Genomic DNA, 22,486 nt, shown 5'->3' with positions numbered 1-22,486 from the left:
TTGGATGGGATATTTTGCTTCCTTGAACCTCTAAAAACAAGGACTTCTCCCTGCTATTGTGGGTTAGAGCAAGATAACTTGAACTTGGATGAACGTGTCCAATGTGACTTTAAAAACATGTATGGGGAAGATCACCCCTCACAAGTGTCTCTCTTCTTCTTCTCTGGATAATACAGGCCAAGCTGTCGACCTGCTGTCACTATGCTAAAGCAGCAACCTCAGAGGAACTGCTTCTCCCTTTAACTAAATGCTGAATCCTCTAGGTGTTTGGAGCTTGGTCTGAAGAACAGGGCATCTTGGGAAACGCAAGTCAGTACACTTTACCGAGAGCCTTATTTAACTAACAAGCTGCTTGTTAGACAGTTCTGATGCAAAAGGTCTAATTCATTCTGTATTTGCTATTTTCGTGGCATAGTCAAATTATCCCTAGCCTTCCATAAATTCTTGGTTTCATTTTCCTCTTCCCTTCTTTGTTGTCTTTTGTCTTTGGTGTCAAATTTCCAATATTCATTCAACACCTCAGGCAAAAAACATTAACCTCAAGCACAAAAGTTGGTTTGAAAAACAAGGCTGAAAACTAAATTGCTGAAAGAAGATGTAATTTACTGCATGGTATTTCTGATTAAAATCTTTCGTAAGGAAAATGAGGCTCAAGGGCTAGGGAAGTTATAGCTATTTGCTTTTGTTGCTAACAGGAGCATAAGCAACCTTTGAAGGGTAACATTCAAAATCAAGGACCTGGCCAGCAGGGGATCTAGCAGCAGGTGGACAGGTTAGGTTGTTTTTTCCACAGGAACAGATGAAATCCTTTCCACAGCTGACAGCTCTGGTCAAGAGATAGCATCGAGAAGGACTGGGCTGAGAGAGGCTATGTGAATCCTCTGCTCAGTGGTGTTGGAATCCTGCCCTGTAAATTCCTCTATGAGTTGTCAGTTGGTTCAAATCTCCAAGGGACAGAAACCTGCTGCATATGAGGTGTGGTTTCATGGTTCTCCTGACATCTTCTCCGCGGGCTTATTATACCGTAACGTTCCACAGCTGTAGACTGTGTCATTTGGGCTAAATCACTGCTGCTTCTGGGGGCGCTACTGGAATGCAAATACCTCTGAGCGGTTGGGACAAAGGGCTTATGATGCCCTCTTGTCCACTGTGGCACACAATGAATAAAGGATCTTCTTTTAAGAGTGTAATTTCGGGACTGTAGTATTGGTCCTCAGTCCCTTCTGGTTATCTTTCTCTCATATACACCGGTGACTCTCAAACTTGATCATGCACCAGACTCACCTGGAAGTCTTGTTAAAACACAGGCTGCCGGGCCTGCCCTCCTGTGTCCCCTGCATTGGCAGGCGGACTCTCAACCACTGTGCCACCAGGGAAGCCCCAACTCAAATATTTTTATATGAAGTTGTAAAATACTTCCGGCCTATCCCACAGCACTACTTCAAGGGTTTCAGAGACCACTTTGAGGTTCCTGTGTAACAGTTCATTTATTAGAAGCCAGCATTCTGGATTGTGAATTACGACCTTCTCATCATGAGAGTTTTGTCTGATAATTGACTACTTCAGGGAATTAAATAGTACCCCTGTGATTGGAAAGAATGAATGGTCCTCCTCAAATGCTTAATTTATGAACACTAACCCCATTATTCCTTTATATACAACTATATAATTACAATTTGGTATTTCATAACTCAAATACATTTGAGGGTTCTAATATTCAGATATTTTGGGGGTTTCCACACATCACATGCTAGTTTCTTTTTGATGTATGTTATCTAAGCTGGTACAGTACCATGAAAACATTTACTTCTATAGCATAAACCTGTTTTCATGTTCTGCAAATGTGAATGCAGTGAATGTTTATATGTAAACCCAATAAAATCTCATTAGTTTTTAGTTAAATAGAGCAGGCTGATTTAATCCTACTCAGTTGGTCACTAGCCCAAATAAATAATACCTACCAAATGGGTAACATTAAAAGCAGCTAGGAGCATTACCCATCAACATTCTAGGACTTTGGGAAAGGTGGTGCTATTGCAAATGCAGATAGCTTTTTAAGAAGAATTATTTTCCTCATGGCTAGTGATGTTTCAAGTAAAACAAAATGGGGGCACTCACCCTGAGGTAGGGTGCCTATTTTCCCATCTGCCCTGGTAATTGCTTGTCAAAAGTAGACTTGCTTTTGATGCCTGAAATCCCCAAAGTAATGGGAAAAAGATCAAGTGTTTTGAAGCAATAAGAAAAGTGACAACACAGTCACATTTTCAGGACTGCAGAAGTGCCAGTTTGCTTCATTTAGACACATGATTATTTTTGTCCAGAATTTGAATCCTGAAATATTTGCCCTGGAAGCCCTTGTAACTCTTGAATAGTCTCAAGTTTTATTTTATTTTTTTGGTTGGTTTGTTTTTGTCCTGTTTTCCACATTACTCAAATGGTTTATCTTTGTAATCAGCCTTATGGGGTTTTGTTAACCTCATTAACCTTTCCTGTCACTCCTCTGTGAATCTGCCCTTCAAATAAATGGATAGTCGTTAAATACAGGGCAAGTCTGTCTTGTTGGCTATAGCCTGGCCATGGATTACTCTTCCCTCCAGGAGGAAAAAGTGTGGCCTAACTGTCCACGCCAGTTCTAGCTCTGGCTTGTTAATAATCATCGATGTGACTTTTCCTAAGAAATGGGATTACTCTCAGCCTCCTTTGTTCCTTATGGAAAGTGAGAGTGATAGTTCTTCCCTGTCTTATCCCCAGTCACCTCACAAAGATGCTGTAACAGTAAAGTAACCCAGTAAAGTGACTGTCTTTTGAACTGGAACTTTCAAATTATATTCTATTATGTACCCTATATATATAAAGTATATATATATATATGTAAATACATGTGTTTGTATAAATAAGATATTAAGCACTTACTATGAGTCAGGTACCATGCCAGGCACTTTTCTTATTTTATTTCACTTACCATCAATATAACCCTGAGTAGGTACTACTATTAGCCTGTTTTAAAAAATGAGGAAACACATTCAGAGAGGTTAAAAAAAATTGCTCAAGATAACGCAGCTAGTAAGTGGTAGAAATGGTGGACGTCTTTTGACCTGGACCCTAAATGGCCTAAGCTGTAGACTTTTTTAGTCAAGATGTAAATAATGTGGCTACAGATGAAAAGAAAGTGCTTTTCATCCACAGGATGTCACTACTTTGTAGACATTTACCAGCTGCTGAGCACTTTCTACGTGCAGGGTGTATGGTGGAGATGCACCACAAGATGTCATTTGTTCTTTCTCCCTAGACTTGCATTGACTCTGCCCTCTCCAGGGACAAGATAAGATGACAGAACTAGCTAGAGTCACTGCAAGCAAATCGTATGGCTGAGAAGTAGGTATTAAGGATTTGATCCTTTCGAATTTCAATCCTAATTGAGCAGTAAGTAAGATAGGTAAAATATTAGAAGACACCTATTCACACCGAGATAAGCTGTAGACAGCTACTGGTACTACTAATCACCATTATTAAGCACCTCAGAACATCTGAGTTTCAAAATATCACAAATAATCAATTGCACAGCTTTTGAAAGATTTGTGCTCAGATTTCTTTGCCCAAGAGCATTTGCAAAGAAGTGAAAGTCACACATTCCTTCTTTTTTGGTACCTTTAGGTGTTGACTGCTGATTTCAGGAGCTAGCCAGCACTATAAATCTTGGAACCTTCAGCACTTTGTAAGTTTTTAAATGTGTCTTGAACATGTTTCCTGAACTTTAGCATTAGACAAAATAGTTGTCTGAAAATCAGGAGATCCCATCTTCACACACGTAACACCTTTCACATACACGAGATCAAAGTGCTTTATTAGCAAGTAGCAGAAATCTTACTTCTCACTTGGGACGACTACAGAAGTGATAAGCAAAGGAGGTTGCTTAGGAAAAGCAACATGGGAAGACAGACAGACTCACAAGGAATCATGGCAGAGCCAACCCACTCTTGGGTCCCTTTTCCAAATGTGGGCAGGTTATGTGCAGTGCCTCACTTTAGAAAGAAAGGTGAACACAAGATAGATTTGCAGGTGCTGATGCCTTAGAAAGAGCTTCCCCCAGTCCTTAGTTTATTCAATTTATTCAGCAATTGTTGCATTGTGTGTTTATCAGTCCCTAGTTGTGTACCTGACATAATGTCTTTCACATTCTTAAGATTAAAAATACACAAAGATTTGCCATTAGTAAGTATACCTGGAGGTCCTTAACTACTAGATTCATGAAAAAGTTAAACACAAAGCATATGAATTCAAATTTGTTCCTCAGCAAAATTATGAATGATTAGGTACAGACCTTCTGGGGGATACCTGTACATAGACTGTGAATGTTAACTCAATGAATGCTTTAATGTTATAATAACATTGCATTTCCTTATAAATATTCTAAAATATAAGCTTTCCTTACCTCCTCTTTTTCATAATTCCAAATCAGGATGTGGTTTCTACGTATCTGATTTCTTTTAGGGTCAACACTAATTGATGACAATCTGCTATTTTAAAAAATTCTTTTCATGACTTAAATGGTCGAGGGCTGTTGCTGATTTCTCTTTCAGAGGCCATTCAGTTTGTCTGAGGTATTCAGTTTTTCTCAATGTATTCCTGAAGGACAGGCACCCCATCCATTTATCAGTAAAACCTGGTACAATAACCAGTATGTAGTAATTCCTTGAGAAAGGTTTGTTCTACCTTTCTGTTTCACACAATGCCACAGAATCTTGATTCAGTGGACCCTAAAAGTGACAGCCAGGCTCTGGATTGTGTGATAAGCTGCTGCAGAAGGGTCCAGGTGGCAGGAAACATTCTTGCCAAGATCATCTAACATATAGACGAATGCTATGAGCTCTCTGCTCTAGTGCCAGAGAGGATTTCCCAGACCACTCTGTCTAAAATGGTCACTCTCTGTCCCTAAATTTTCTTTATCTAGTTTGACAGTACCTACCTGACATTTACCTTTTTCATTATTGTCAGTTTTCCTCACTAGACTGTATGGGGAAGGCAATTTGCTGTAGGCCAGAGCCTAGGACAGTGCCATTACGCGAACCAAGTAAACACTGCCATGTTCATCGATCTCAAGAGTGAAATGATTAATCTTCCCCAATGTGGATTATCTTGAAAGAAACTGTAGGGTCTATCATTACAAATGACGCCAAAGTGTAGTTAAATGGGAATTTTTTCCAGTGTGGTAAATGGGAATTTTTTTGGATGATTGTTTTTCCCCTTGAATTCATCTGTTTAACACAAACATTTCAAATTGTACTAAAATTATTTATAGGCCCAGATGTCAAAGGATGAAACTTCCTGCAAATAGTTAAGCTGCTCACCGTCCAAATAAGCTTTGTATTCTTTCTTGCAAGTCATCCAGGCGCCTCCTCAAGCTCACCTGAGTCAATTAGTTCCATCCCTGAGTTTCTGCTGAAAACTTCCAGGTCAGTCTCACTTCTGTAATTGTTTAATGACTTGGTCTCATTTGCTAGAATACCTTGTCTTACCTCCATTATGGTTACCTGACTGCTTCATCAAAGCAGTCGAATTTGGGACCCTGAGTTGATGAACCCCAAGCTCCCTGATGTTCCATTATCCACAGAATTTATTGCAATTTGTAATTCATTTAATTCTTTATGTATCTACTTGATGCTTTGACTGCTTCTACCACTAGAATGTAAAGGGAGTTCTGTGAATAAGGGGACTCTGTTTCTTTTGTTTACCTCCATCTGCACAGTTCCTGGCACAGAGTGGGTGACTCAAGAAATATCTGTTGAATAAATGAGTGAATACATATCCTCATCACTTTATAAAAATGAGTTGATAGGAGAATATTAGATTACATTAGAGACAGCAGAGGACTTTGGTATCTCTTGTAGAGAAATTTAAAGTTCTCAGTTACTCTGGAAATACTAATATTTCAATAAAATGTACATTTTAAAAAACAGGAATTTGTATCTGTCAAGTATGGTTATTCTTAAGTCTTCATCAAATCCGAGATCAACAGCAATGATCATCTTCCTGCAACCTTCGCCTTAACCTCATTCTTGATTTAATAACTCATTTTGCCATTCACAGGATTTCAAATGGTATACGTTCCCAGATCAACTAAGTGCAGAAAGGCATAATTTATTAAACAAGTTATGATAGTAATCATGGCTGTTGCCAGGTATCATGAATAATGATTTCGTTACTGAATGGGGTATAGTAAAGGAAGGGAAGGACTTGGGTAGGTAAAGAGTTTGCCAAGAATGCCATGCTCAAGGCATTTGCGGTACCTCACTTAGTTTTGGGGTGCTTGTCTTTGGTTTTCTCATGAGCTGGAACAGCAAAGTGAGCCAGTTCACAGCAGTATTCCTATGACTTCCTGATATTGCTCCTTATTTTCTAATTTTTCCTTGGTTTCAAATTTTGATTATCTAGCCCACTGAAGGCAGAGAGGATTATTGATGCTTACACAAAGTTATAAATGATGTCAATTATGAACAGGCTCTGGCAGTGGTGGAATGTCTCATAAGTTAAAAAAAAAAGAGTAATTACTTTGCTACTGTTATATAATCACTTCATCTTTTATGAATTTGTTCCTGTGCTATTTGGAGAACAGTAATCTTACCTTTAGGCTGCTTCTACATTTGGGAATTGACTTATTTGAGGTCCTAATATCATCTGCGTGTTCTAGGCAACCAAAAAGAGTTTTTCATTAGCAAATATGAGAAGAGCACTTCAATATCACTACAACTAAGCCACTCACTCATTCACTCATTTTCTTACCAATTTTCTGCCAGATGCTGTGTTCGGATCTGGGGATACAGTGGTATGGCAGATTAAGGATGGCCACGAATTCTTTGATACTTCTCTCCGCTAGAGGTAGGATTTATGACCCTCCCTTTGAATCTGGACAAGCTCTGTGACTACTTTGATAAACAGTATATAACACAAGGGACACTGGGGCAATTTCTGGACCCAGGCCTTAAGAGACTGGTATCTTGTTGTTTCCTGTCTCTTGGAACGTTACCTCTTGGAGCCCTGAGCCACCATATAAGAGCTCTGACAAACTCGAGACTGGCTGCCATGCCCATAGGAAACCCAAGTAGAGAGGCTGTGGGTAGAAAGAGGGATTCCTGGCTGCTGTCCAGCTGTTCCAGCCCCCAGCTATTTGAGTTATACCAGCTGAGAGCCCAAATATGATGGAGAAAAGAGAAGTCATCCTGGCCATACCCTGTCAGAATTTCTGTCTTTTTTCCCTACCCGGGAAAAGAAAAGAAAAGAAAAGGAGAGGGGAGGGGAGGGGAGGGGAGGGGAGGGGAGGGGAGGGGAGGAGAAAGAAGTTTCTTTTTTCTAACCCACAGAATCATGAAATGTAATCATAATAAATTGTTTTAATCCGTTATGTTTTGGAGTAGTTTGCTACACAGTGATAGATAATCAAAACAGGGAGAGAACAAATCAGACTTGATCCTTGTCCTCAAAGAACTTAGATTTTAGCAATGAGGACAGTTCAGAACTTAAATATTGCACATCCCAGTGTGGAGCAAGAAACTGAAATACAGCAACTTCACAGAAAGTTAGCACTAGAAGAAACCTATCACCCTGCTCAACCTCTTCATTTTGTAGCATGTTAACAGTGCTGTCATGTGCTTAGTGCTGGATTAAGTTTGGTCCCAACTCTAGAACTTTTCAACTAAGGCTAGGGATCCCACCAGGAGCAGGCACAAGAGGCAGCCACACCCACACCCAGCAGCATTGCTGCAAAGTTTTAGATCTTTAAATTGTTCTTAAAACTTACTCTAAGTGACAAACAATCGTCAAATGCCTCTCAACATACACATCTTTCTCATAGAAAGTGGACATTTTGCTTCTACTATGGTGGGACCTGGGGGTCTCACTCTAAGATGTGAGGCAGAATGTACATCAACTTATTCATGAGGTGTCCACAGGTCCCCCAGTGAACTAAAGGGGGAAATATCCTTCCATTAATGTGGTTTTTAGTTTACGTTCGGTCACTTTTTTTCTCTTTTTAAACCAACACAGCAAAGGTTCAAAAATTAAGTAAAGAGTTAAGATTGGATTTTTAAAGACTCTCAGGGAAAGAGATGAGAAAGAAAAAAAACGAACACTTGTGGCCTTTCCATGAAAAGCTATAGAAGCTGTGTAGTCCAGAGGTTACGAACTCAAAGGCCAGCAGGGCCAGGCAGGACCTTGAAAGTGAGGGAAGTGAGTCAGGTGCAAGGGAAACAGTGAATGGTGAGCTAGAGAGGCATGTCATAGTCATTCCAGAGGGGTAACTGGCCCTCAGCTCTGGATGGCCTCTACCAGAGATGTCAAGCTTTGTCAATTTTCTAGAGAAGGAAGACATTCCAATTTTTATGTTAGATCTCTTAGTTTCTAAATGTTGGGCCAAACAAAATACATCTGTGGGCTGATATTAAGCAACGCCTGATGTAGACACTTGACATGGACTGCTGTGGGGATCAGCCTCTCGTGGCTACAAAACAGACAAATGAGTTTGGCCAGACCTTGCTGTCAGCGGTTGCACTAACCCCGGTAGGATTTTGTTTTTTAAATGCATTTCTCCATTAGTGATGATGAGTGAAATGTCCGGCTTTGCAAATTACTGCTGTCGTTTAGTTTAATGTACTCTTGTTTTTACATATTTATAAAAACCTTTTACATTATTAATAGTGATTAAATGCTTAGACACTGAAGATCAATAATGCTTCTGTTCACCTATTTACATTATTAAAAAGTAATAAGTCATACAGGGCACGTAGAATACGTGGTTTACTTTGTAGTCATGTTTGGAGTCGACTGAAAACAAGAAACTCAGGCTACAGGGTAAAATGTATTTAAGGAAAAAATGGTAACTGACTTGGGCTTGCTGGAGACTCTACCATGGGAAGTGGCATGTTCCCAGGGACATTACACCATCAGGGACACAGGAGGTCTAATGTTCCATGTGCTCGCACATGCCAGTGCAGCACACTCAGAACAAGAAAGGCTAGTCTCACTTGGATGCACAAGGATGCACAGTTATTTAACCTTTATCTGTCCTTGCAACAGTCAGTCACCGATATGCCACCATCTTTAGCTCAAAGGCCTCTGATGGTGGCAACACTCAGCAGCAAGTCCTCCATGCGGGTCACATTTTGCCAGTAGGCAAATGAGCCCCTCGGCAATGCCTTCTTCATCCACCTACTCAGCTATCACTCAATTATGTGGCAAAAGCCAAAGAGGAGAATGGTTCCCCTGATTATAGTACCTAAGTGTTCTAGCTCTGTCTGAGGAGAGCAACGCCACAGTCACAGATGGATAAGGGTCATAAGTCTTCAGCAGAGCTCTCTAAGTAGCCAAAGTGGCTCAGCATAGTGGTTTAGAGGTCAGGCTCTCAGTATGAATCTGCTTGGTTTCAAATCCTGGCTCTGACACTCACTGGCTGTGACCTTGGGCAAGTGACTCACTTGAAATCTCAGTTCTTGTTTTCTCACCTGAAAAGTGGGGATCATAATGGTGCCTACCATATTGGGTTTTTGTAAGGATTAAATGAGATAACACATGTAAAAGCTTAGTAAGAGACCTGACACATAAGAAGTGGTTAATAACAATTTACACGTAGCAAAAGGCCTGTTTTACCAGTTGTTCAAAAGTGTTCTTCTACCAAGAAGCTCATTACCATTGACTCAGAGTTTGTAAATAATGTCACTGAAATGTGTTAAAATGAGCTGGATTTCACAATATCGCTCAGTTTCTAAGTTTCTTGTGTTAACCCAGATGTCATTCATCCAGTAAAAATGAGATCTGAGTCACTAGGCTCATTTAAGGACAAGTTGAAATGGGGCAGCAGTGGTATAACAGAAAGATTATAAGAGTTGCTACAAAGAAACTTGCTGGCTGTGTGATGTTGGGCAAGTTATTTAATCTCTCTGAAGCTCAATTCCCTCACATATAAAATGCACCAAGACAATACCTACTTCACAGGGATACTGTGAGGCTAAGATGAAATAATGTATGTTTGAGAGCTGCACAAACTAAAAAGTACTATGGAGATGTAAGAGCTTGTACCTATTATTACGTATACTCTACATGATCAGAATTGGATTGATTTTATCCAGAGATAACCCGAATAACACTGCATGCGTTGATTTTTTTAAAGGAAATATAGTTACATTGCTTGTCCTCAACCGTTTCCCTTGGAAAAGGCCTGCACCTTTTCTGACAGATTAGACATGTGTGTCAGAGCGGAGACCACTGGAAGAAGGAGTCGTTCTGAATTCAAATGTGACTTACAGGCCAAATGATAACTTGGAGCCTTTTACAAAAGAATGAGGAAAACTCAATCAAACCAGGAGGAGGAGAAGGGCATTAAGTACCACAAGTAATAGGCTTGTTCACTCTGTGAGTGGCTGGCAACGCTGCTGAAGCATGAAGCTGAACCGCAGGGGCTGGAGTTTCCCTTCACTTTTCTAAGTTTATTGCTCGAACGCCCTCCTCTGGATCACAATGACTTGGCTCCTGTCTCTCTCAGGTCCTGACTTTCTCCCTTTACTTGAGTTCAGTGAGTCATTTAATACATATCTCCGTGTCATGGCGGTGGTTATTTCATTTACCTATTTTTTTTTTTCTTTTGGACTGACTTTTCCTTAAGCATGAATAATGCTTTTTGTTTCCTTTGTTCGTCTGGTGTGCAAGAAGTAAGGCTTCACTATCTCAAGAATTACTTTGACTACAGCCATTTGAAATTACCCCAGAGTTGTTAATGAGCTGGGGGAAATACTTCAAAATGGGGATGACTGAGTCTCTTGGGAGAAGGCAAACTTTGACTAGATCCCCTGGCAGAAAAGGCCTTTCTTGTGATGAATTGGCAGTTGGTTTGGGGTTCTGTCAAAGATTTAAAAGGTTAGAACTGCACATAATAAACATAATGAGAAAGTTTTAAGTTTCACTAACAGTTCTAGTGTACAATCTGTGAGAAGGATGCTGAGTGTTTTAAATTTCCACGCACATCACTTTTTTTCCCTTTCCTAGTGTGTATAGGTCAAGATTGAGTTGTGATTTTCTTAGATTATCACTCATATCAATATAAACTCTTGACCGAGTTTTTCCTGGGGCCTGATAACACCCACCAGGATGCAACTGAGTGGGTGGGATGTAGACAGGAGCTCCTGGACAAATACTTTCCAAGTTTTTTTTTTTTTTAATTTCTGTTTGTAATAGTCTAGAAGCTAGTGAAATATGAGAAACAGTCAGAGCGAAGGGAAGAGCTTATATCCCATGCTTGGGGGAGTGTTTTTCTCTTTCTTCCTTTGGTCCTTGTTGTGTCAGAAGTGGACCTGCAGCTGCCACAGCCATCTTGCTACCAACCTAAGAATGAAGCTTATGCTGAAGATGGTAGAACAGAGAAATGGAAAGGACCTGGGGCCTAGATGATGTTACTGAACCCTTAGGTCAGCCAACCCCCAAGCCCAACTGCTGGACTTTCTATCCTGAGAGATAAACATCCTTATAGTTTAATAACAATATTTACACATGTTGAATTGTGGCATGAACAAGGCATGAACATTTTTAAGAGATCAGAAATGTTGACTTCAGTAACTTACTTATATCTAGTGCTAATGACTAAAATATATCATTGCTGAAGATGAAGCTGAGAAGAACAACGAGTAAATTCATGTTATTACACTTCAAATAAGTAAGTCAGTGTTTTAAAATTTCTTCATCTTATGGGTTGGACTTCGGTCTCAGGTCTTTAGTGACAATTCACGCATTTGAGCTTGCCTAGAAGACAGATTTTCACAAGTCTTGCATCTCACATTGGGACATCAGACTCACCCAACTCTTTCATATGGAAACATTTTACACCATGGAATAAAACTTAAAATTTGGCTTTTGAAATTCAAGAATTTTTTAAGGGATCAATCCAAAAGCTGAACAATAAATTTGTAAATTATACTTCTGTTTTTGTCATTAAAAGCCCCATTTATACTTTACTACGAATAATACACATCATGTGTTGTGCGTGTGTGCGTGTGTGTGTGTGTGTGTGTGTGTGTGTGTGTGTGTATCTTCCTTTCACGGTTAAGGAAAAACATGACCACTGTTCATTAAGGAATAAAATAAATACATATATACCTGCTGTCAAATGAGACCTCTGGAGGAATGACATGAGTACTGTCCTTGCCAATGAGGAATTTGATTCGATCATAGAAGAGTCTCGAAGTGTGCTGAGAGAAGAGCGGCTGGCTTTGCTGAATGAGGTCAAGAGGATCTGGTGAGCCTTGGCAGAGAGGACTTACATAACAGTTGCTTTGTTGACAACAATCGGGGTCCACACAGTCAGTCAAACCATCTGAAAAGAAATTTTTGAAATTTAGTGTCAAGAGAAACAACATAGTTAATAACATGCACGAATGGAGAAATATCTAGAATATCGCCAAAGGTAATGGTCCACATTTTGAGTTTAGAATCTATTAAATTCACATGTCTCTCATGAATTATCACCCACTCTGAATTTACGTGGCACATCAGTGAAATTCAAACTATTGTGTTCATAAATCTTTCCTGAATCCTCCAGCAGTACTACATTGTTTAGCATTTGAAGAGAGTATTCTGTTAGTTATCACTCTTTTGAAGTTTCTTTCTTCCTCCGCAAGACCATTCCTCTGGGATTGCAACTATTTCTTATAATTTTTTGGAATTTCTCACATCATGTACATTTATGAACACATAATTAACAAATGCTTGCCAACCTGAATTTGTATTTTTAAAAGATTCTCCCAATATACTTGTCTATTCCTAATTCCCACAATAGAAGCTGGTATTCTGATGGTGACAAAGTGTCTAAAGCAGGGCAGTGATTTTCAAATGTGTAGTCAATTACCTGGGGAGTTTATTAAATTTGTATATTCTTGAGTCCCGCCTATTGAAGCAGAATTTCTTCAGAGCCCAGGATTATGCCATATTTAATCTGAGTGATTCCGAAGAATACTAAATTTTCAGAACCACTTTTTTAGGAATCTGTAGAAGTGACTAGAGCTTACTTGTTCCTAACTGCAGTTATTTGAAGCAAAGAAATTTCCAGTATATAGTGATGAATGGCTCTCTTTCATTTCCTAGGCCTTCACCGTTTACTCCAGACTCCTGAATCCATGGTTGTTCCAACAAATAAATCACATAAAAGCTTCATTCTTTGGTAGAGGAATGATGTGGGACACAGGGGTTACAGGAGGAGGGGAGACTGTTGAGAACCTGATATAGTTGTCCCTCGGTATCTGAAGGTGATTGGTCCCAGGACGCCCGCGGATACCCAAATCCGAAGATGCTCAAGTCCCTTATATAAAATGGCACAGTATTTGCACATAACCTACGCAAATCCTCCCGTATACTTTAAATCATCTCTAGATTACTTATAGTACCTAATACAACGTAAATACCATGTACATAGTTGTAAATACAATGTAAATGCTATGTAAATAGTTATGAGGCATGCGCCAAATTAAAGTTTTGCTTTTAGGAACTTTCTGGAATTCTTTTTTTTCCAAATATTTTTCATCCGTGGTTGTCTGGATCCAAGGATGCAGAACCTGAGGATACGAAGGGCTGACTGTAGGTGCACAACACTGTGTTAGGTGCTTGGGGAGGGAAAGAGGTAAAAAAGAACCCTTTCCCTGTTTTTAAGAGCTCAGAACTTAAGAGGAATAGGTGCATAAAACAGCTGACTCTTACACTAGTTAAACCTGCAATAAGTGTTATAAGAATTACGTGCAAAGAGAAGGGGTTGGAGTGATTATTTGAGCATATGGACACTTCATTCCACACCCAATAAGCAAAAAAAAAAAAAAAAAAAAAAAAAAAAGTTAAAGCCCTTCCATGGTCCTTAAAGCAGACCAGTAGCTCTAATTCAGATTTTTTGTTTGTTTTGCGGTACGCGGGCCTCTCACTGTTGTGGCCTCTCCCGTTGCGGAGTACAGGCTCCAGATGCGCAGGCTCAGCGGCCATGGCTCACGGGCCCAGCCGCTCCGCGGCATGTGGGATCTTCCCGGACCGGGGCACGAACCCTCGTCCCCTGCATCGGCAGGCGGACTCTCAACCACTGCGCCACCAGGGAAGCCCTAATTCAGATGTTTAACAAGGGTAAATATAAAGATGCTCATCTTCTTGGCTTGCAGTGGAATAGGGAGGTTCAGATGGATTACCCGTTCCTTAAGGCTGATGATGAAAGTTACTGGCACCGGTTTCACGCGGCTCTTTTGCTCGCTCTCTCTCCTTTACATGGCTGCCCCTGTTGAGCTGGAGGGGGAAGCACCACAGCTGGGGGCAATGAAAGTCAGGAACACCAAGAGAGCAGGCGTTTGGAACAGTAGCCCTAGGGCACCCTGGAAATATTCTTCCCCACATGAGGTCCTTTCAAATTCCCTGTACCACAGACACTACTTTGATTTAAAATGCAGTTTGCTGCTTTCTGGCCTCTACCCTGTTTGTTCAGTGTAGTTCTGCCCCTGATTTTTACTTCTCTGTATATATATTTCTTTTTCACTGATGAATAACTTTTGTGTGCATTAGTTTCCCTAAGAAGTTCCCTTCTGCTCCCCTTTCTCCCCTCATTCAGCAAATTACATTAACAGATTTTCTATAGATTTTAGATGCCACTATCACCTCTCTCTCCAATACATTGTTCTCAGCCTCCTATTAGCACATTATCTCTTTACTCTGCCAATTAAACATCTGGATGTGCTGGAAAGCTGGCAAAAATATCAATCTGATTTAAACAGTTTTCTGATGTCTGGAATTGATGCATAATATACTAAACAATGAAAAACTGCTTTTCAGATGGCCAGTCACCTTTATCTTTCAATCGGCAGCAAGTGCAGTAGTAATAATCAGATTGGGCATTCACAGGTTTCGACCTGTCAACCACACAATTCTAACTTATTTTTGAAAAGAAATAGATTTTAAATAAATAGTAATGCTCCAACGATCTTCAAAACCGGATTCTAAAACTAAACACAGAGCCAATTCAAAATTGGGACTCACATTCTCATCTAGTTATGTGCTATAAATTCCAAGTTAATGTTTCATATTCACTAATTGCCTATTATACAGGGCTGACCCTCTAAGACCTCTGTTTTCTGAGAACAGCAAGACTTCTGTTGAATCTAGAAAGGCTGCAGGCAAGCAGACCAATAATGGTATGCAACCCCGAATTATAATTCATAGGTAAGCCCAGTACATGGGCAAAGATCTACTTACCAATTATCACATTGGATAACACTCCATACAGTATGTCTAGACTGTTACAAAGAAGTGCAAATGATATCACACTGCTTGTGTGGGTTTCCTTTTTTCTTTTTCTTTTTTTTTTTTTTGGCTGTTAATGGTTCTTTTATCACCCTGAATTGGAAGCTGTGGCACCCTTGACAGCCAGGCTCAAGGTGTCAGATATGGACATATCAAATGTTAGCTTACTTTACTTTTAGGGCCTGTTCCCTTTAAAGGAATAAAAATAAAAGCTAGCAAAATAAAAGGGAGGTTAAATTGTCTTGAAGGACTAAACAGGGCATTCACTGGTCCTAGCTTTGCCAGCCAGTTAGGGACTATGCCAGCTGGCTCAGTTGGGGTTGATGAAGGTCAAGGACACTGGTTTCTTCTGTACATGATCAAGTCACTCACTATTAAACTTTTACCTACTAGATGTATGCCCTTGGTTGAAAGCAGGATTGGACAAGGGAATATGAACAATACAGGGAAAACCCACGTTTTCCTAATCCTTAAAATGAATTTACAAATATATATCCTCTTAGGGACAGCACCCATATTATTACCTTGATAAAAACGGACAGCTAGTTCCATGGCAGGCTATCCAAAAGGATTTGGCACCACGTATAGATTAGTTAATATTTGTCAGGTATGGCACTAGGTACATCTTCATGTAGTATTTTAACTAAATCCTTGTGACAACCCTGTTAGGTAGACATTCTCATCTCCATTTTATAAATAAAGGAAGGGAAGTTGAATGTGGTTGGAAGAAATATGGGAGTCATATTAACACCCAGTGCTCTGACTACAAATCACACGTCCAACATCACCATCCAAGAGGTATGACTAGTACTACTGACCTAGGCTGTAAGACCTCCAAGTGACTGATCAATGTAGGATTTAGAACACATGAAGTGGTTAAGGTGAAAGAATCAGACGACTTTGATTCTAATCTTGACTTTGCCACTTACAATGTACACGATCCTGGACAAATCAGTGCAACTCCTGGATTCTCAGTTTCCTCATCTACTAGATGGGATGAGTAGAATTGTCGTAAGGATCACATGCTCTCATAATCATATCAGCATCGTGCTTAGAGTTTAGTAGCTAGCACTCTCGATAAATGTTAGCTCTTGCCATTAACCAAATTATAGACTGTACAGGCTACAAGGAGCCTAGGGATAGAGTCCTGGGGTAGATGCCAATGGTCTGCAGTGGCAGCTGAAAATGTTCAGACTCACTTTTATTTAAGTTGCCTTATCACTGGCCAGAGGGCAGTTAACTTTTCTGTAGCATATTCAGGTCGTTAGAATGTGTTCATTTTGTGAACTCTGCTTGGTTAGGTTGTCAGATAGGTAGGAATCTATGTGGCTCTAAACAGATACTAATGCTACAGTAAATCTTTATTCATTGAATTTCACAAATTCAGAATTTGGACAGGGGCTGGACTGAAGCTTAACCTTTTCAGCATCGATAGAATAGAGCGTCTACCAAGCAAATTAATAGTGAAAAAGAAACTGAAGGGCTGATCATTCCAGTGATTCAGTTGAACAAAATCTTCTCGGGCATTTTAGAAACCTACAAACAATGGACTCATTACAAATCATTCATAAATTTTTACTAAAGCAGGCCCTCTACTAGGCACTTCTGGTAGCTTAGTTGTTGTCATTATATGCATTGAAGGTAATATGACTGTATTTCCTTTGGAAATAGTCTCTAATTCATCTTTTTTCATTTATTCAGGCTGACTTTCACCCTAGTATTTTGCTGTATTGGTAAAAAGAAAGTGGGAGAAGTTCAAGTGCACTTAGTACTGGAACTGCCCAAATCATTGTTATTGCTATAACCTATACATTTACTTTTTCTGCATCAGGAAAGTAAATTGTTTATATGCCACTAATGTTCACGTCCTCCCCACCTGCCATCAATGGCTTCCCAAATCGCTCAGAATAAAAGCCTGTGTCCTGACCAAGACCTACTTCCTCACAGTCTGGTTCTTTACCGTCTCTCTCTTACCTCTCTGACCTTACCTCCCATTACCGTATCCCACAACCCCCTTCCCCACTGTTCCTACGCCTCGAATCTTCTTTTCTCCAATGTCAGTATGGCTCACCCCTCACCTCCTTTAAGTCTTTACTCAATTGCCACCTTCTCAGTAAGGCTTCCTCTGGCCACATTATTTAAAATGCCACCTCTGTCGCACACTCCCTATCCTTTTTTAACCTGCTTAAAAAACAATTTCTCCATAACACTTACCATCTTCTATCAGACTATTTAAAAAAATTTTTAGTTTATTGTCTGCCTCTCAAAACTAGAATATAAGATCCATGGAACACGGATTTAGTCTTTTTTATTCATTGCTATTTCCTCAATGACTAGAATAGTGCCTGACCCCAAGTAAGCTTTCAATAAATATTTACTGAATGAATAAATGGATGTCCTAAAAGTCCTATTTTTAGGACATTTATAAATGCACCTAGAGATTAATAAATGTTCAATGAATGCATCAAAATATGTAAAGTTACAAATAGTTTCTTCATTGATACCACATCTTTATCACACACTTTATATTACTGTATTTCAAACATTCTCATTCATTTTCACCACTACAAAGTAGGAAGATGTCAAGTATTACTAGTCTTAGTCGATAAATAATGTGACAGATCCATTATAGAGGGGTTAACTGAGTTATAGCGTTTAGATGTTCCAACTTCCACTCGTATCTGGAATCACTTGGCAGTTTAGGCTCTCATAACTAAGTGATGATCTTCTAATAAATGGGTTCCTTGGAAATGAGGGGGGTATGGTCAGAAGAGAATAATTAGGAATATGCTTTCTGTTGCCAGGTCTTTTTTCCCAGCCAAATCTTAAAAGTAAATGCAGAGAGGGGCCCTTAAACAGAGCAAATGTTACCAATTCATTGCTCCTTCTATTTCATTTTCCTATTTATTAAACCCTGCAGCATGCTGGTGACATTCAAAACATGAGGCTTATTGATCCATGAGCTTATATGTGTTCATAATTCACCCATGGTGCTGATTTCTAGATCTAGAAACACTGCATCATAAAACAGGCTTGCAAATAGCTATTGTTCTTAATGAATGGTGACTTGTTATGAAGAATGATTCCTGGAAGATCATTCTCTTTTAGGCAATTAACTTATTGATTTTACCAATGAATATGAATATAGACCACTGGAAGAGTTTATATAAGAGAAGCTTGGACAAACATGTGACAAACACTTAAAAGATTGGGGGAAAAAGAGTGTTTTGATTAAACACTCTTATTGTATGTCTTTTTAACCTCCGTGACAATCGTTCCACAGTATCAGAAGTCATCTTCCTTCCTCTATGACTTGAGGGACTAAACTGTAATCTTTGATAGCTGAAGATCTTTAAAAATTTACAATGTTCTGTATAATCAGGCCAGTGCCTACCTTTATATTCTCATCTCCCACCAATCTCTCCCTGACTCATTGTATTCTAGCCACAATGACTTACCTTTCACTTTCTAGAAGAGTCTAGTATATTTCCACCTCAGGGCATTTGTACATGCTGTTTCCCTGGCCTGGAACATTCTTCCCCTGACTCATGTGAGGCCTCCCTTGCCATATAGACCTGGTTAGGTCCTGCTATACATGTTTATAGCACTGTAAAAACTTTACAGCACTCTAAACAATTGTAAATATATAGTTATTTGTGTGGTTTCTTGTTTAATACCTAAACCATAAGCTCCATGAAGGCAGAAACTTGTTTGGCATTTTCTCCTCAGTGTCAAGCACAATACTCGGCACAAAGTAGTAATGAATGAATGGAAAATTGGGTGCCCAATCTGAAATGTTTGGCTGAAAGGTAAATAACTCTTTGAGTCAAACATTTGGATCAGCGCTATCCAATAGAACTTTCTCCATTGATAGGAATGCTCTAGATGTGCACCAACACAGTAGTCACTAGCCTCATGTGACTGTTGAGCACTTGAGATGTGGCTAGTGCAACGGAGAAATGGAATTTTTAATGTTATTTAAATTGTATTTAAAGAGTCATATGTGGCTAGTGGCTACCATATCAGACAATGCAGATTTTGGTATCTCCAAATAGATGTCGGATGGTCTATAAAACTTAGCCAAAGAATACAAAGAAGTTGGAAACTTTTATGAAGTCCAACTTATCATTTTTTTCCTATTGTGGTTTCTTTCCTAGCTTTTATGTTTAAGAAGTCCTTTCCAATCTTGAGATCTACCATCTATGTTTTCTTCTAATTGTGTTTGAGTTTTCTTTTGCCTTCAACTCATTAATCAGCTGTAGTGTTTTTATTTATTTTGTTTTGGAATAAGATATGAATTGAAAATCTAAGTTTTTTTTTCCTTAATAGTTGTCTCAGCACCACCTATTTCATAATGTTTCTTTTCCCCAATGATTTTTGATGCTGGTTTTATAATATCCTAAATATTTGTACTGGGGTGTGTTCCTGAAGCTTTTATTCGGTTGTACTGATCTGTCTATGCTTACATCAGTACCATTTTGTTTTAATTATCATAGTTTTAAAATATTATTTTAACATCTGATAGTTCTAGCTTGCTCTCACTATTCTTTGTTTTAGCTATTCTGATTCAGTTAATATAATGTCTAAACTTTTTTTCTCATGTCAATTGATATGTGCATGTAATGTATGGTGATTATATTTTTCAAACCCTAAATCAGGACACATGATGAACACATGAAAAATGTGGTCACCATAAGGTTAAGTCTCCTCTTCCAAGCACAAGGTTGTGTCCATGGTATGTGCTTGTTGACTAAAGGGATACATGAGGTCAAGACATTTGATAGATTTGTCATTTCTGTAGTAATTAGTTCTTAAATATACAATGTAGAAGACAGTTTTCAATTTTTTTGCATGTTAAGAAAAAAATCCAAGGGTTATTTGTTCTTAGCTCTGTTTTTATTATTCAAGGAGCTCTTAGGTAGCTCCTAGACCTGTGTCACCCACATATTCAATGAGCCCAACTAGTTACTAAGAGTCACATGCATTGAATCAGAGTGTAACTAAAGTCAAAGCTTCAGGAAGTAGCAGTAATACTAATGAGTATTCAAAGCTGATTAGAATGCAAAAAAAAAAATCCTGCCATTCTTTAAGTATCAGCAATGATATGTAGTAATCAGGAAGCAGCTACTTGAAACAACTGCTTGAAAGGGATTTTTTTTTTTGACTGGGAAGATTTCTTAAGAATTAACATTTAAAAAATTAGGACCACTTTTTTTCCCCCAAAAGGTTCAATTGGCACTTTCTGATTTAATTAAAACTCACACACATACATGCACAAACAAGTATGCAAATATTAATCATTAGGCATATACAATCATTCTGGATGGCTGGAAATGAATCCAGCCATTCTGGATAGCTGGAAAGCTGAGACCACCAAATGCAGGGCATTTAATATATTCTTAGGGATGTTACTTAAACAGTATAAAAATGGATTTATTGTCCAAAATCTTAGTCATGAGGCTTTCAGAGGTTATTTAATCCATCTTTCCATCTCAAAGTAGAACTAAATATTTATTTGTCATCAGTATCATCTTAATCCTACCAAATGAAAAAATGGTAATTGAATATCTCAAGGAGCCTCCCCCTGCTACTCCCTAAAGAGACAATCATAAAAATACACTAAACTCACATCAGCGTCTTTGATTTTTGATTCCCACGTAGATACACAATTTTAAAGGAATGTTCATAGGTCAATACACATTCAGCAACATCTTCTATACCTTTTGTATCTATATATGCCACAGATATTGAAAATTGATAATCCATTATTTCGTTAATATTTAATTGATCCATTCCTTAAACATTTTTGGCTCCCTTGAGGTGACCTTGACGCCACAGAAAATGCTTGATAATTATTCAATTATTTTTATCAAGCTGTACTTTATTAAGCAGGAAACTTATTTTAGCTCAACCCTGAGTCAGAAATTATACTTGGGACTTCCCTGGTGGTACAGTGGTTAAGATTCTGCCTGCCAATGCAGGGGACACAGGTTCGAGCCCTGGTGCAGGAAGATCCCACATGCCACGGAGCAACCAAGCCCGTGCGCCACAACTACTGAGCCTGTGCTCTAGAGCCCGTGAGCCACAACTACTGAAGCCCGCGTGCCTAGAGCCCATGCTCTGCAACAAAGAGTAGCCCCTGCTCACCGCAGCTAGAGAAAGCCCGCGTGCAGCAACAAAGACCCAACACAGCCAAAAACAAATAAATAGAGAAGGAAAGAAAGAAAGAAATTATACTTGCATAGGTTGTTAATGTATTTTCTGAGCATAACATTTTAATCAATATATCAATTGAGAAATCTCCATTACTGCCTCCGATCTTTTTTGGAATGAAGCAGACCACCTAGGTTTACACCCTGGCTCTATCGTTTACTTTCTATATGATCTTGAGCAATTTATTTAACTTCTCAGTGCCTCCGTTTCCTAATTTGTAAAGTAGCGTTAATAGTAGTTTCTACCTCATGAGGATTAAGTGAAATTATTCACATAAAGGACTCAGCACAGTGCCTTGTACATAGTAAACCCTGAATACAAGTGAGCTAATATTATTAGTAATTATATTGGGCATCAAACTATGGACTCTGGGTCATACTTAACATGTAACAAGGAAACAATATAGACAGGATATAATTTAGTGCTTGATTGTATGGTGCATATGACAAACACCATGGTAGGCTGGGGTGGTGGATGTCAGAGGTATCATGGGAAATATGGCTCGAGTTGGGACTTAAATGATGAACTGAGAATGATGGGTGTAGAAGATGAGTCTCGAAAAAAAACAAAAAAAGAAAATGAGTCTTGGCGGACCACAGAAGTCAAGTAAATGGTTGATTAGTGTACCATTTAACTGAAAATCTCACTCTGGCCTCCCCAACAAAAATTTCAAATTAGATAGGAAGTAAACAGTCTCTTCAGAAAATGGTCTGTTATCCTAAATTTAGTGTGTGTGTGTGTTTGTGTGCATGTGTGCGTTGATTGGTGTAGTTTATCACCCTTTAAGTAGTGCACATGAATTATCTTGTTTAATTCTTATAACAACCCTATTAGACAGTTATTATTATTATCAGCCCCATTTTGAAGATAAGGAAATTGAAGCACAGAGATAGCAAGAAACTTTTCCCAAACCCTACAGCCAGAAGTACACAGCAGAGCTAATATTTGACCCCAGAAATTCTAACTTCAAAGC

General features: G+C 39.0%; 1 protein-coding gene across 3 annotated transcripts in view; it reads right to left on the bottom strand.

Annotated features, from left to right (window-relative positions):
• The window catches only part of TENM1 (teneurin transmembrane protein 1), a 566,015-nt gene that overhangs the window by 152,220 nt on the left and 391,309 nt on the right, over positions 1-22,486 (bottom strand). For all 3 annotated transcript variants that reach the window (XM_060136803.1, XM_060136804.1, XM_060136805.1), the window contains exon 15: positions 12,136-12,352. In XM_060136803.1, the coding sequence (XP_059992786.1) occupies positions 12,136-12,352 (217 nt within the window). The remainder of the gene's footprint in view (positions 1-12,135; positions 12,353-22,486) is intronic.

This window comes from Lagenorhynchus albirostris, chromosome X, assembly GCF_949774975.1.
Source record: "Lagenorhynchus albirostris chromosome X, mLagAlb1.1, whole genome shotgun sequence".
Lineage (NCBI taxonomy): Eukaryota > Metazoa > Chordata > Mammalia > Artiodactyla > Delphinidae > Lagenorhynchus > Lagenorhynchus albirostris.
Note: the sequence above shows the minus strand (reverse complement) of the source record. Positions and strands in the feature narration are given on the sequence as shown.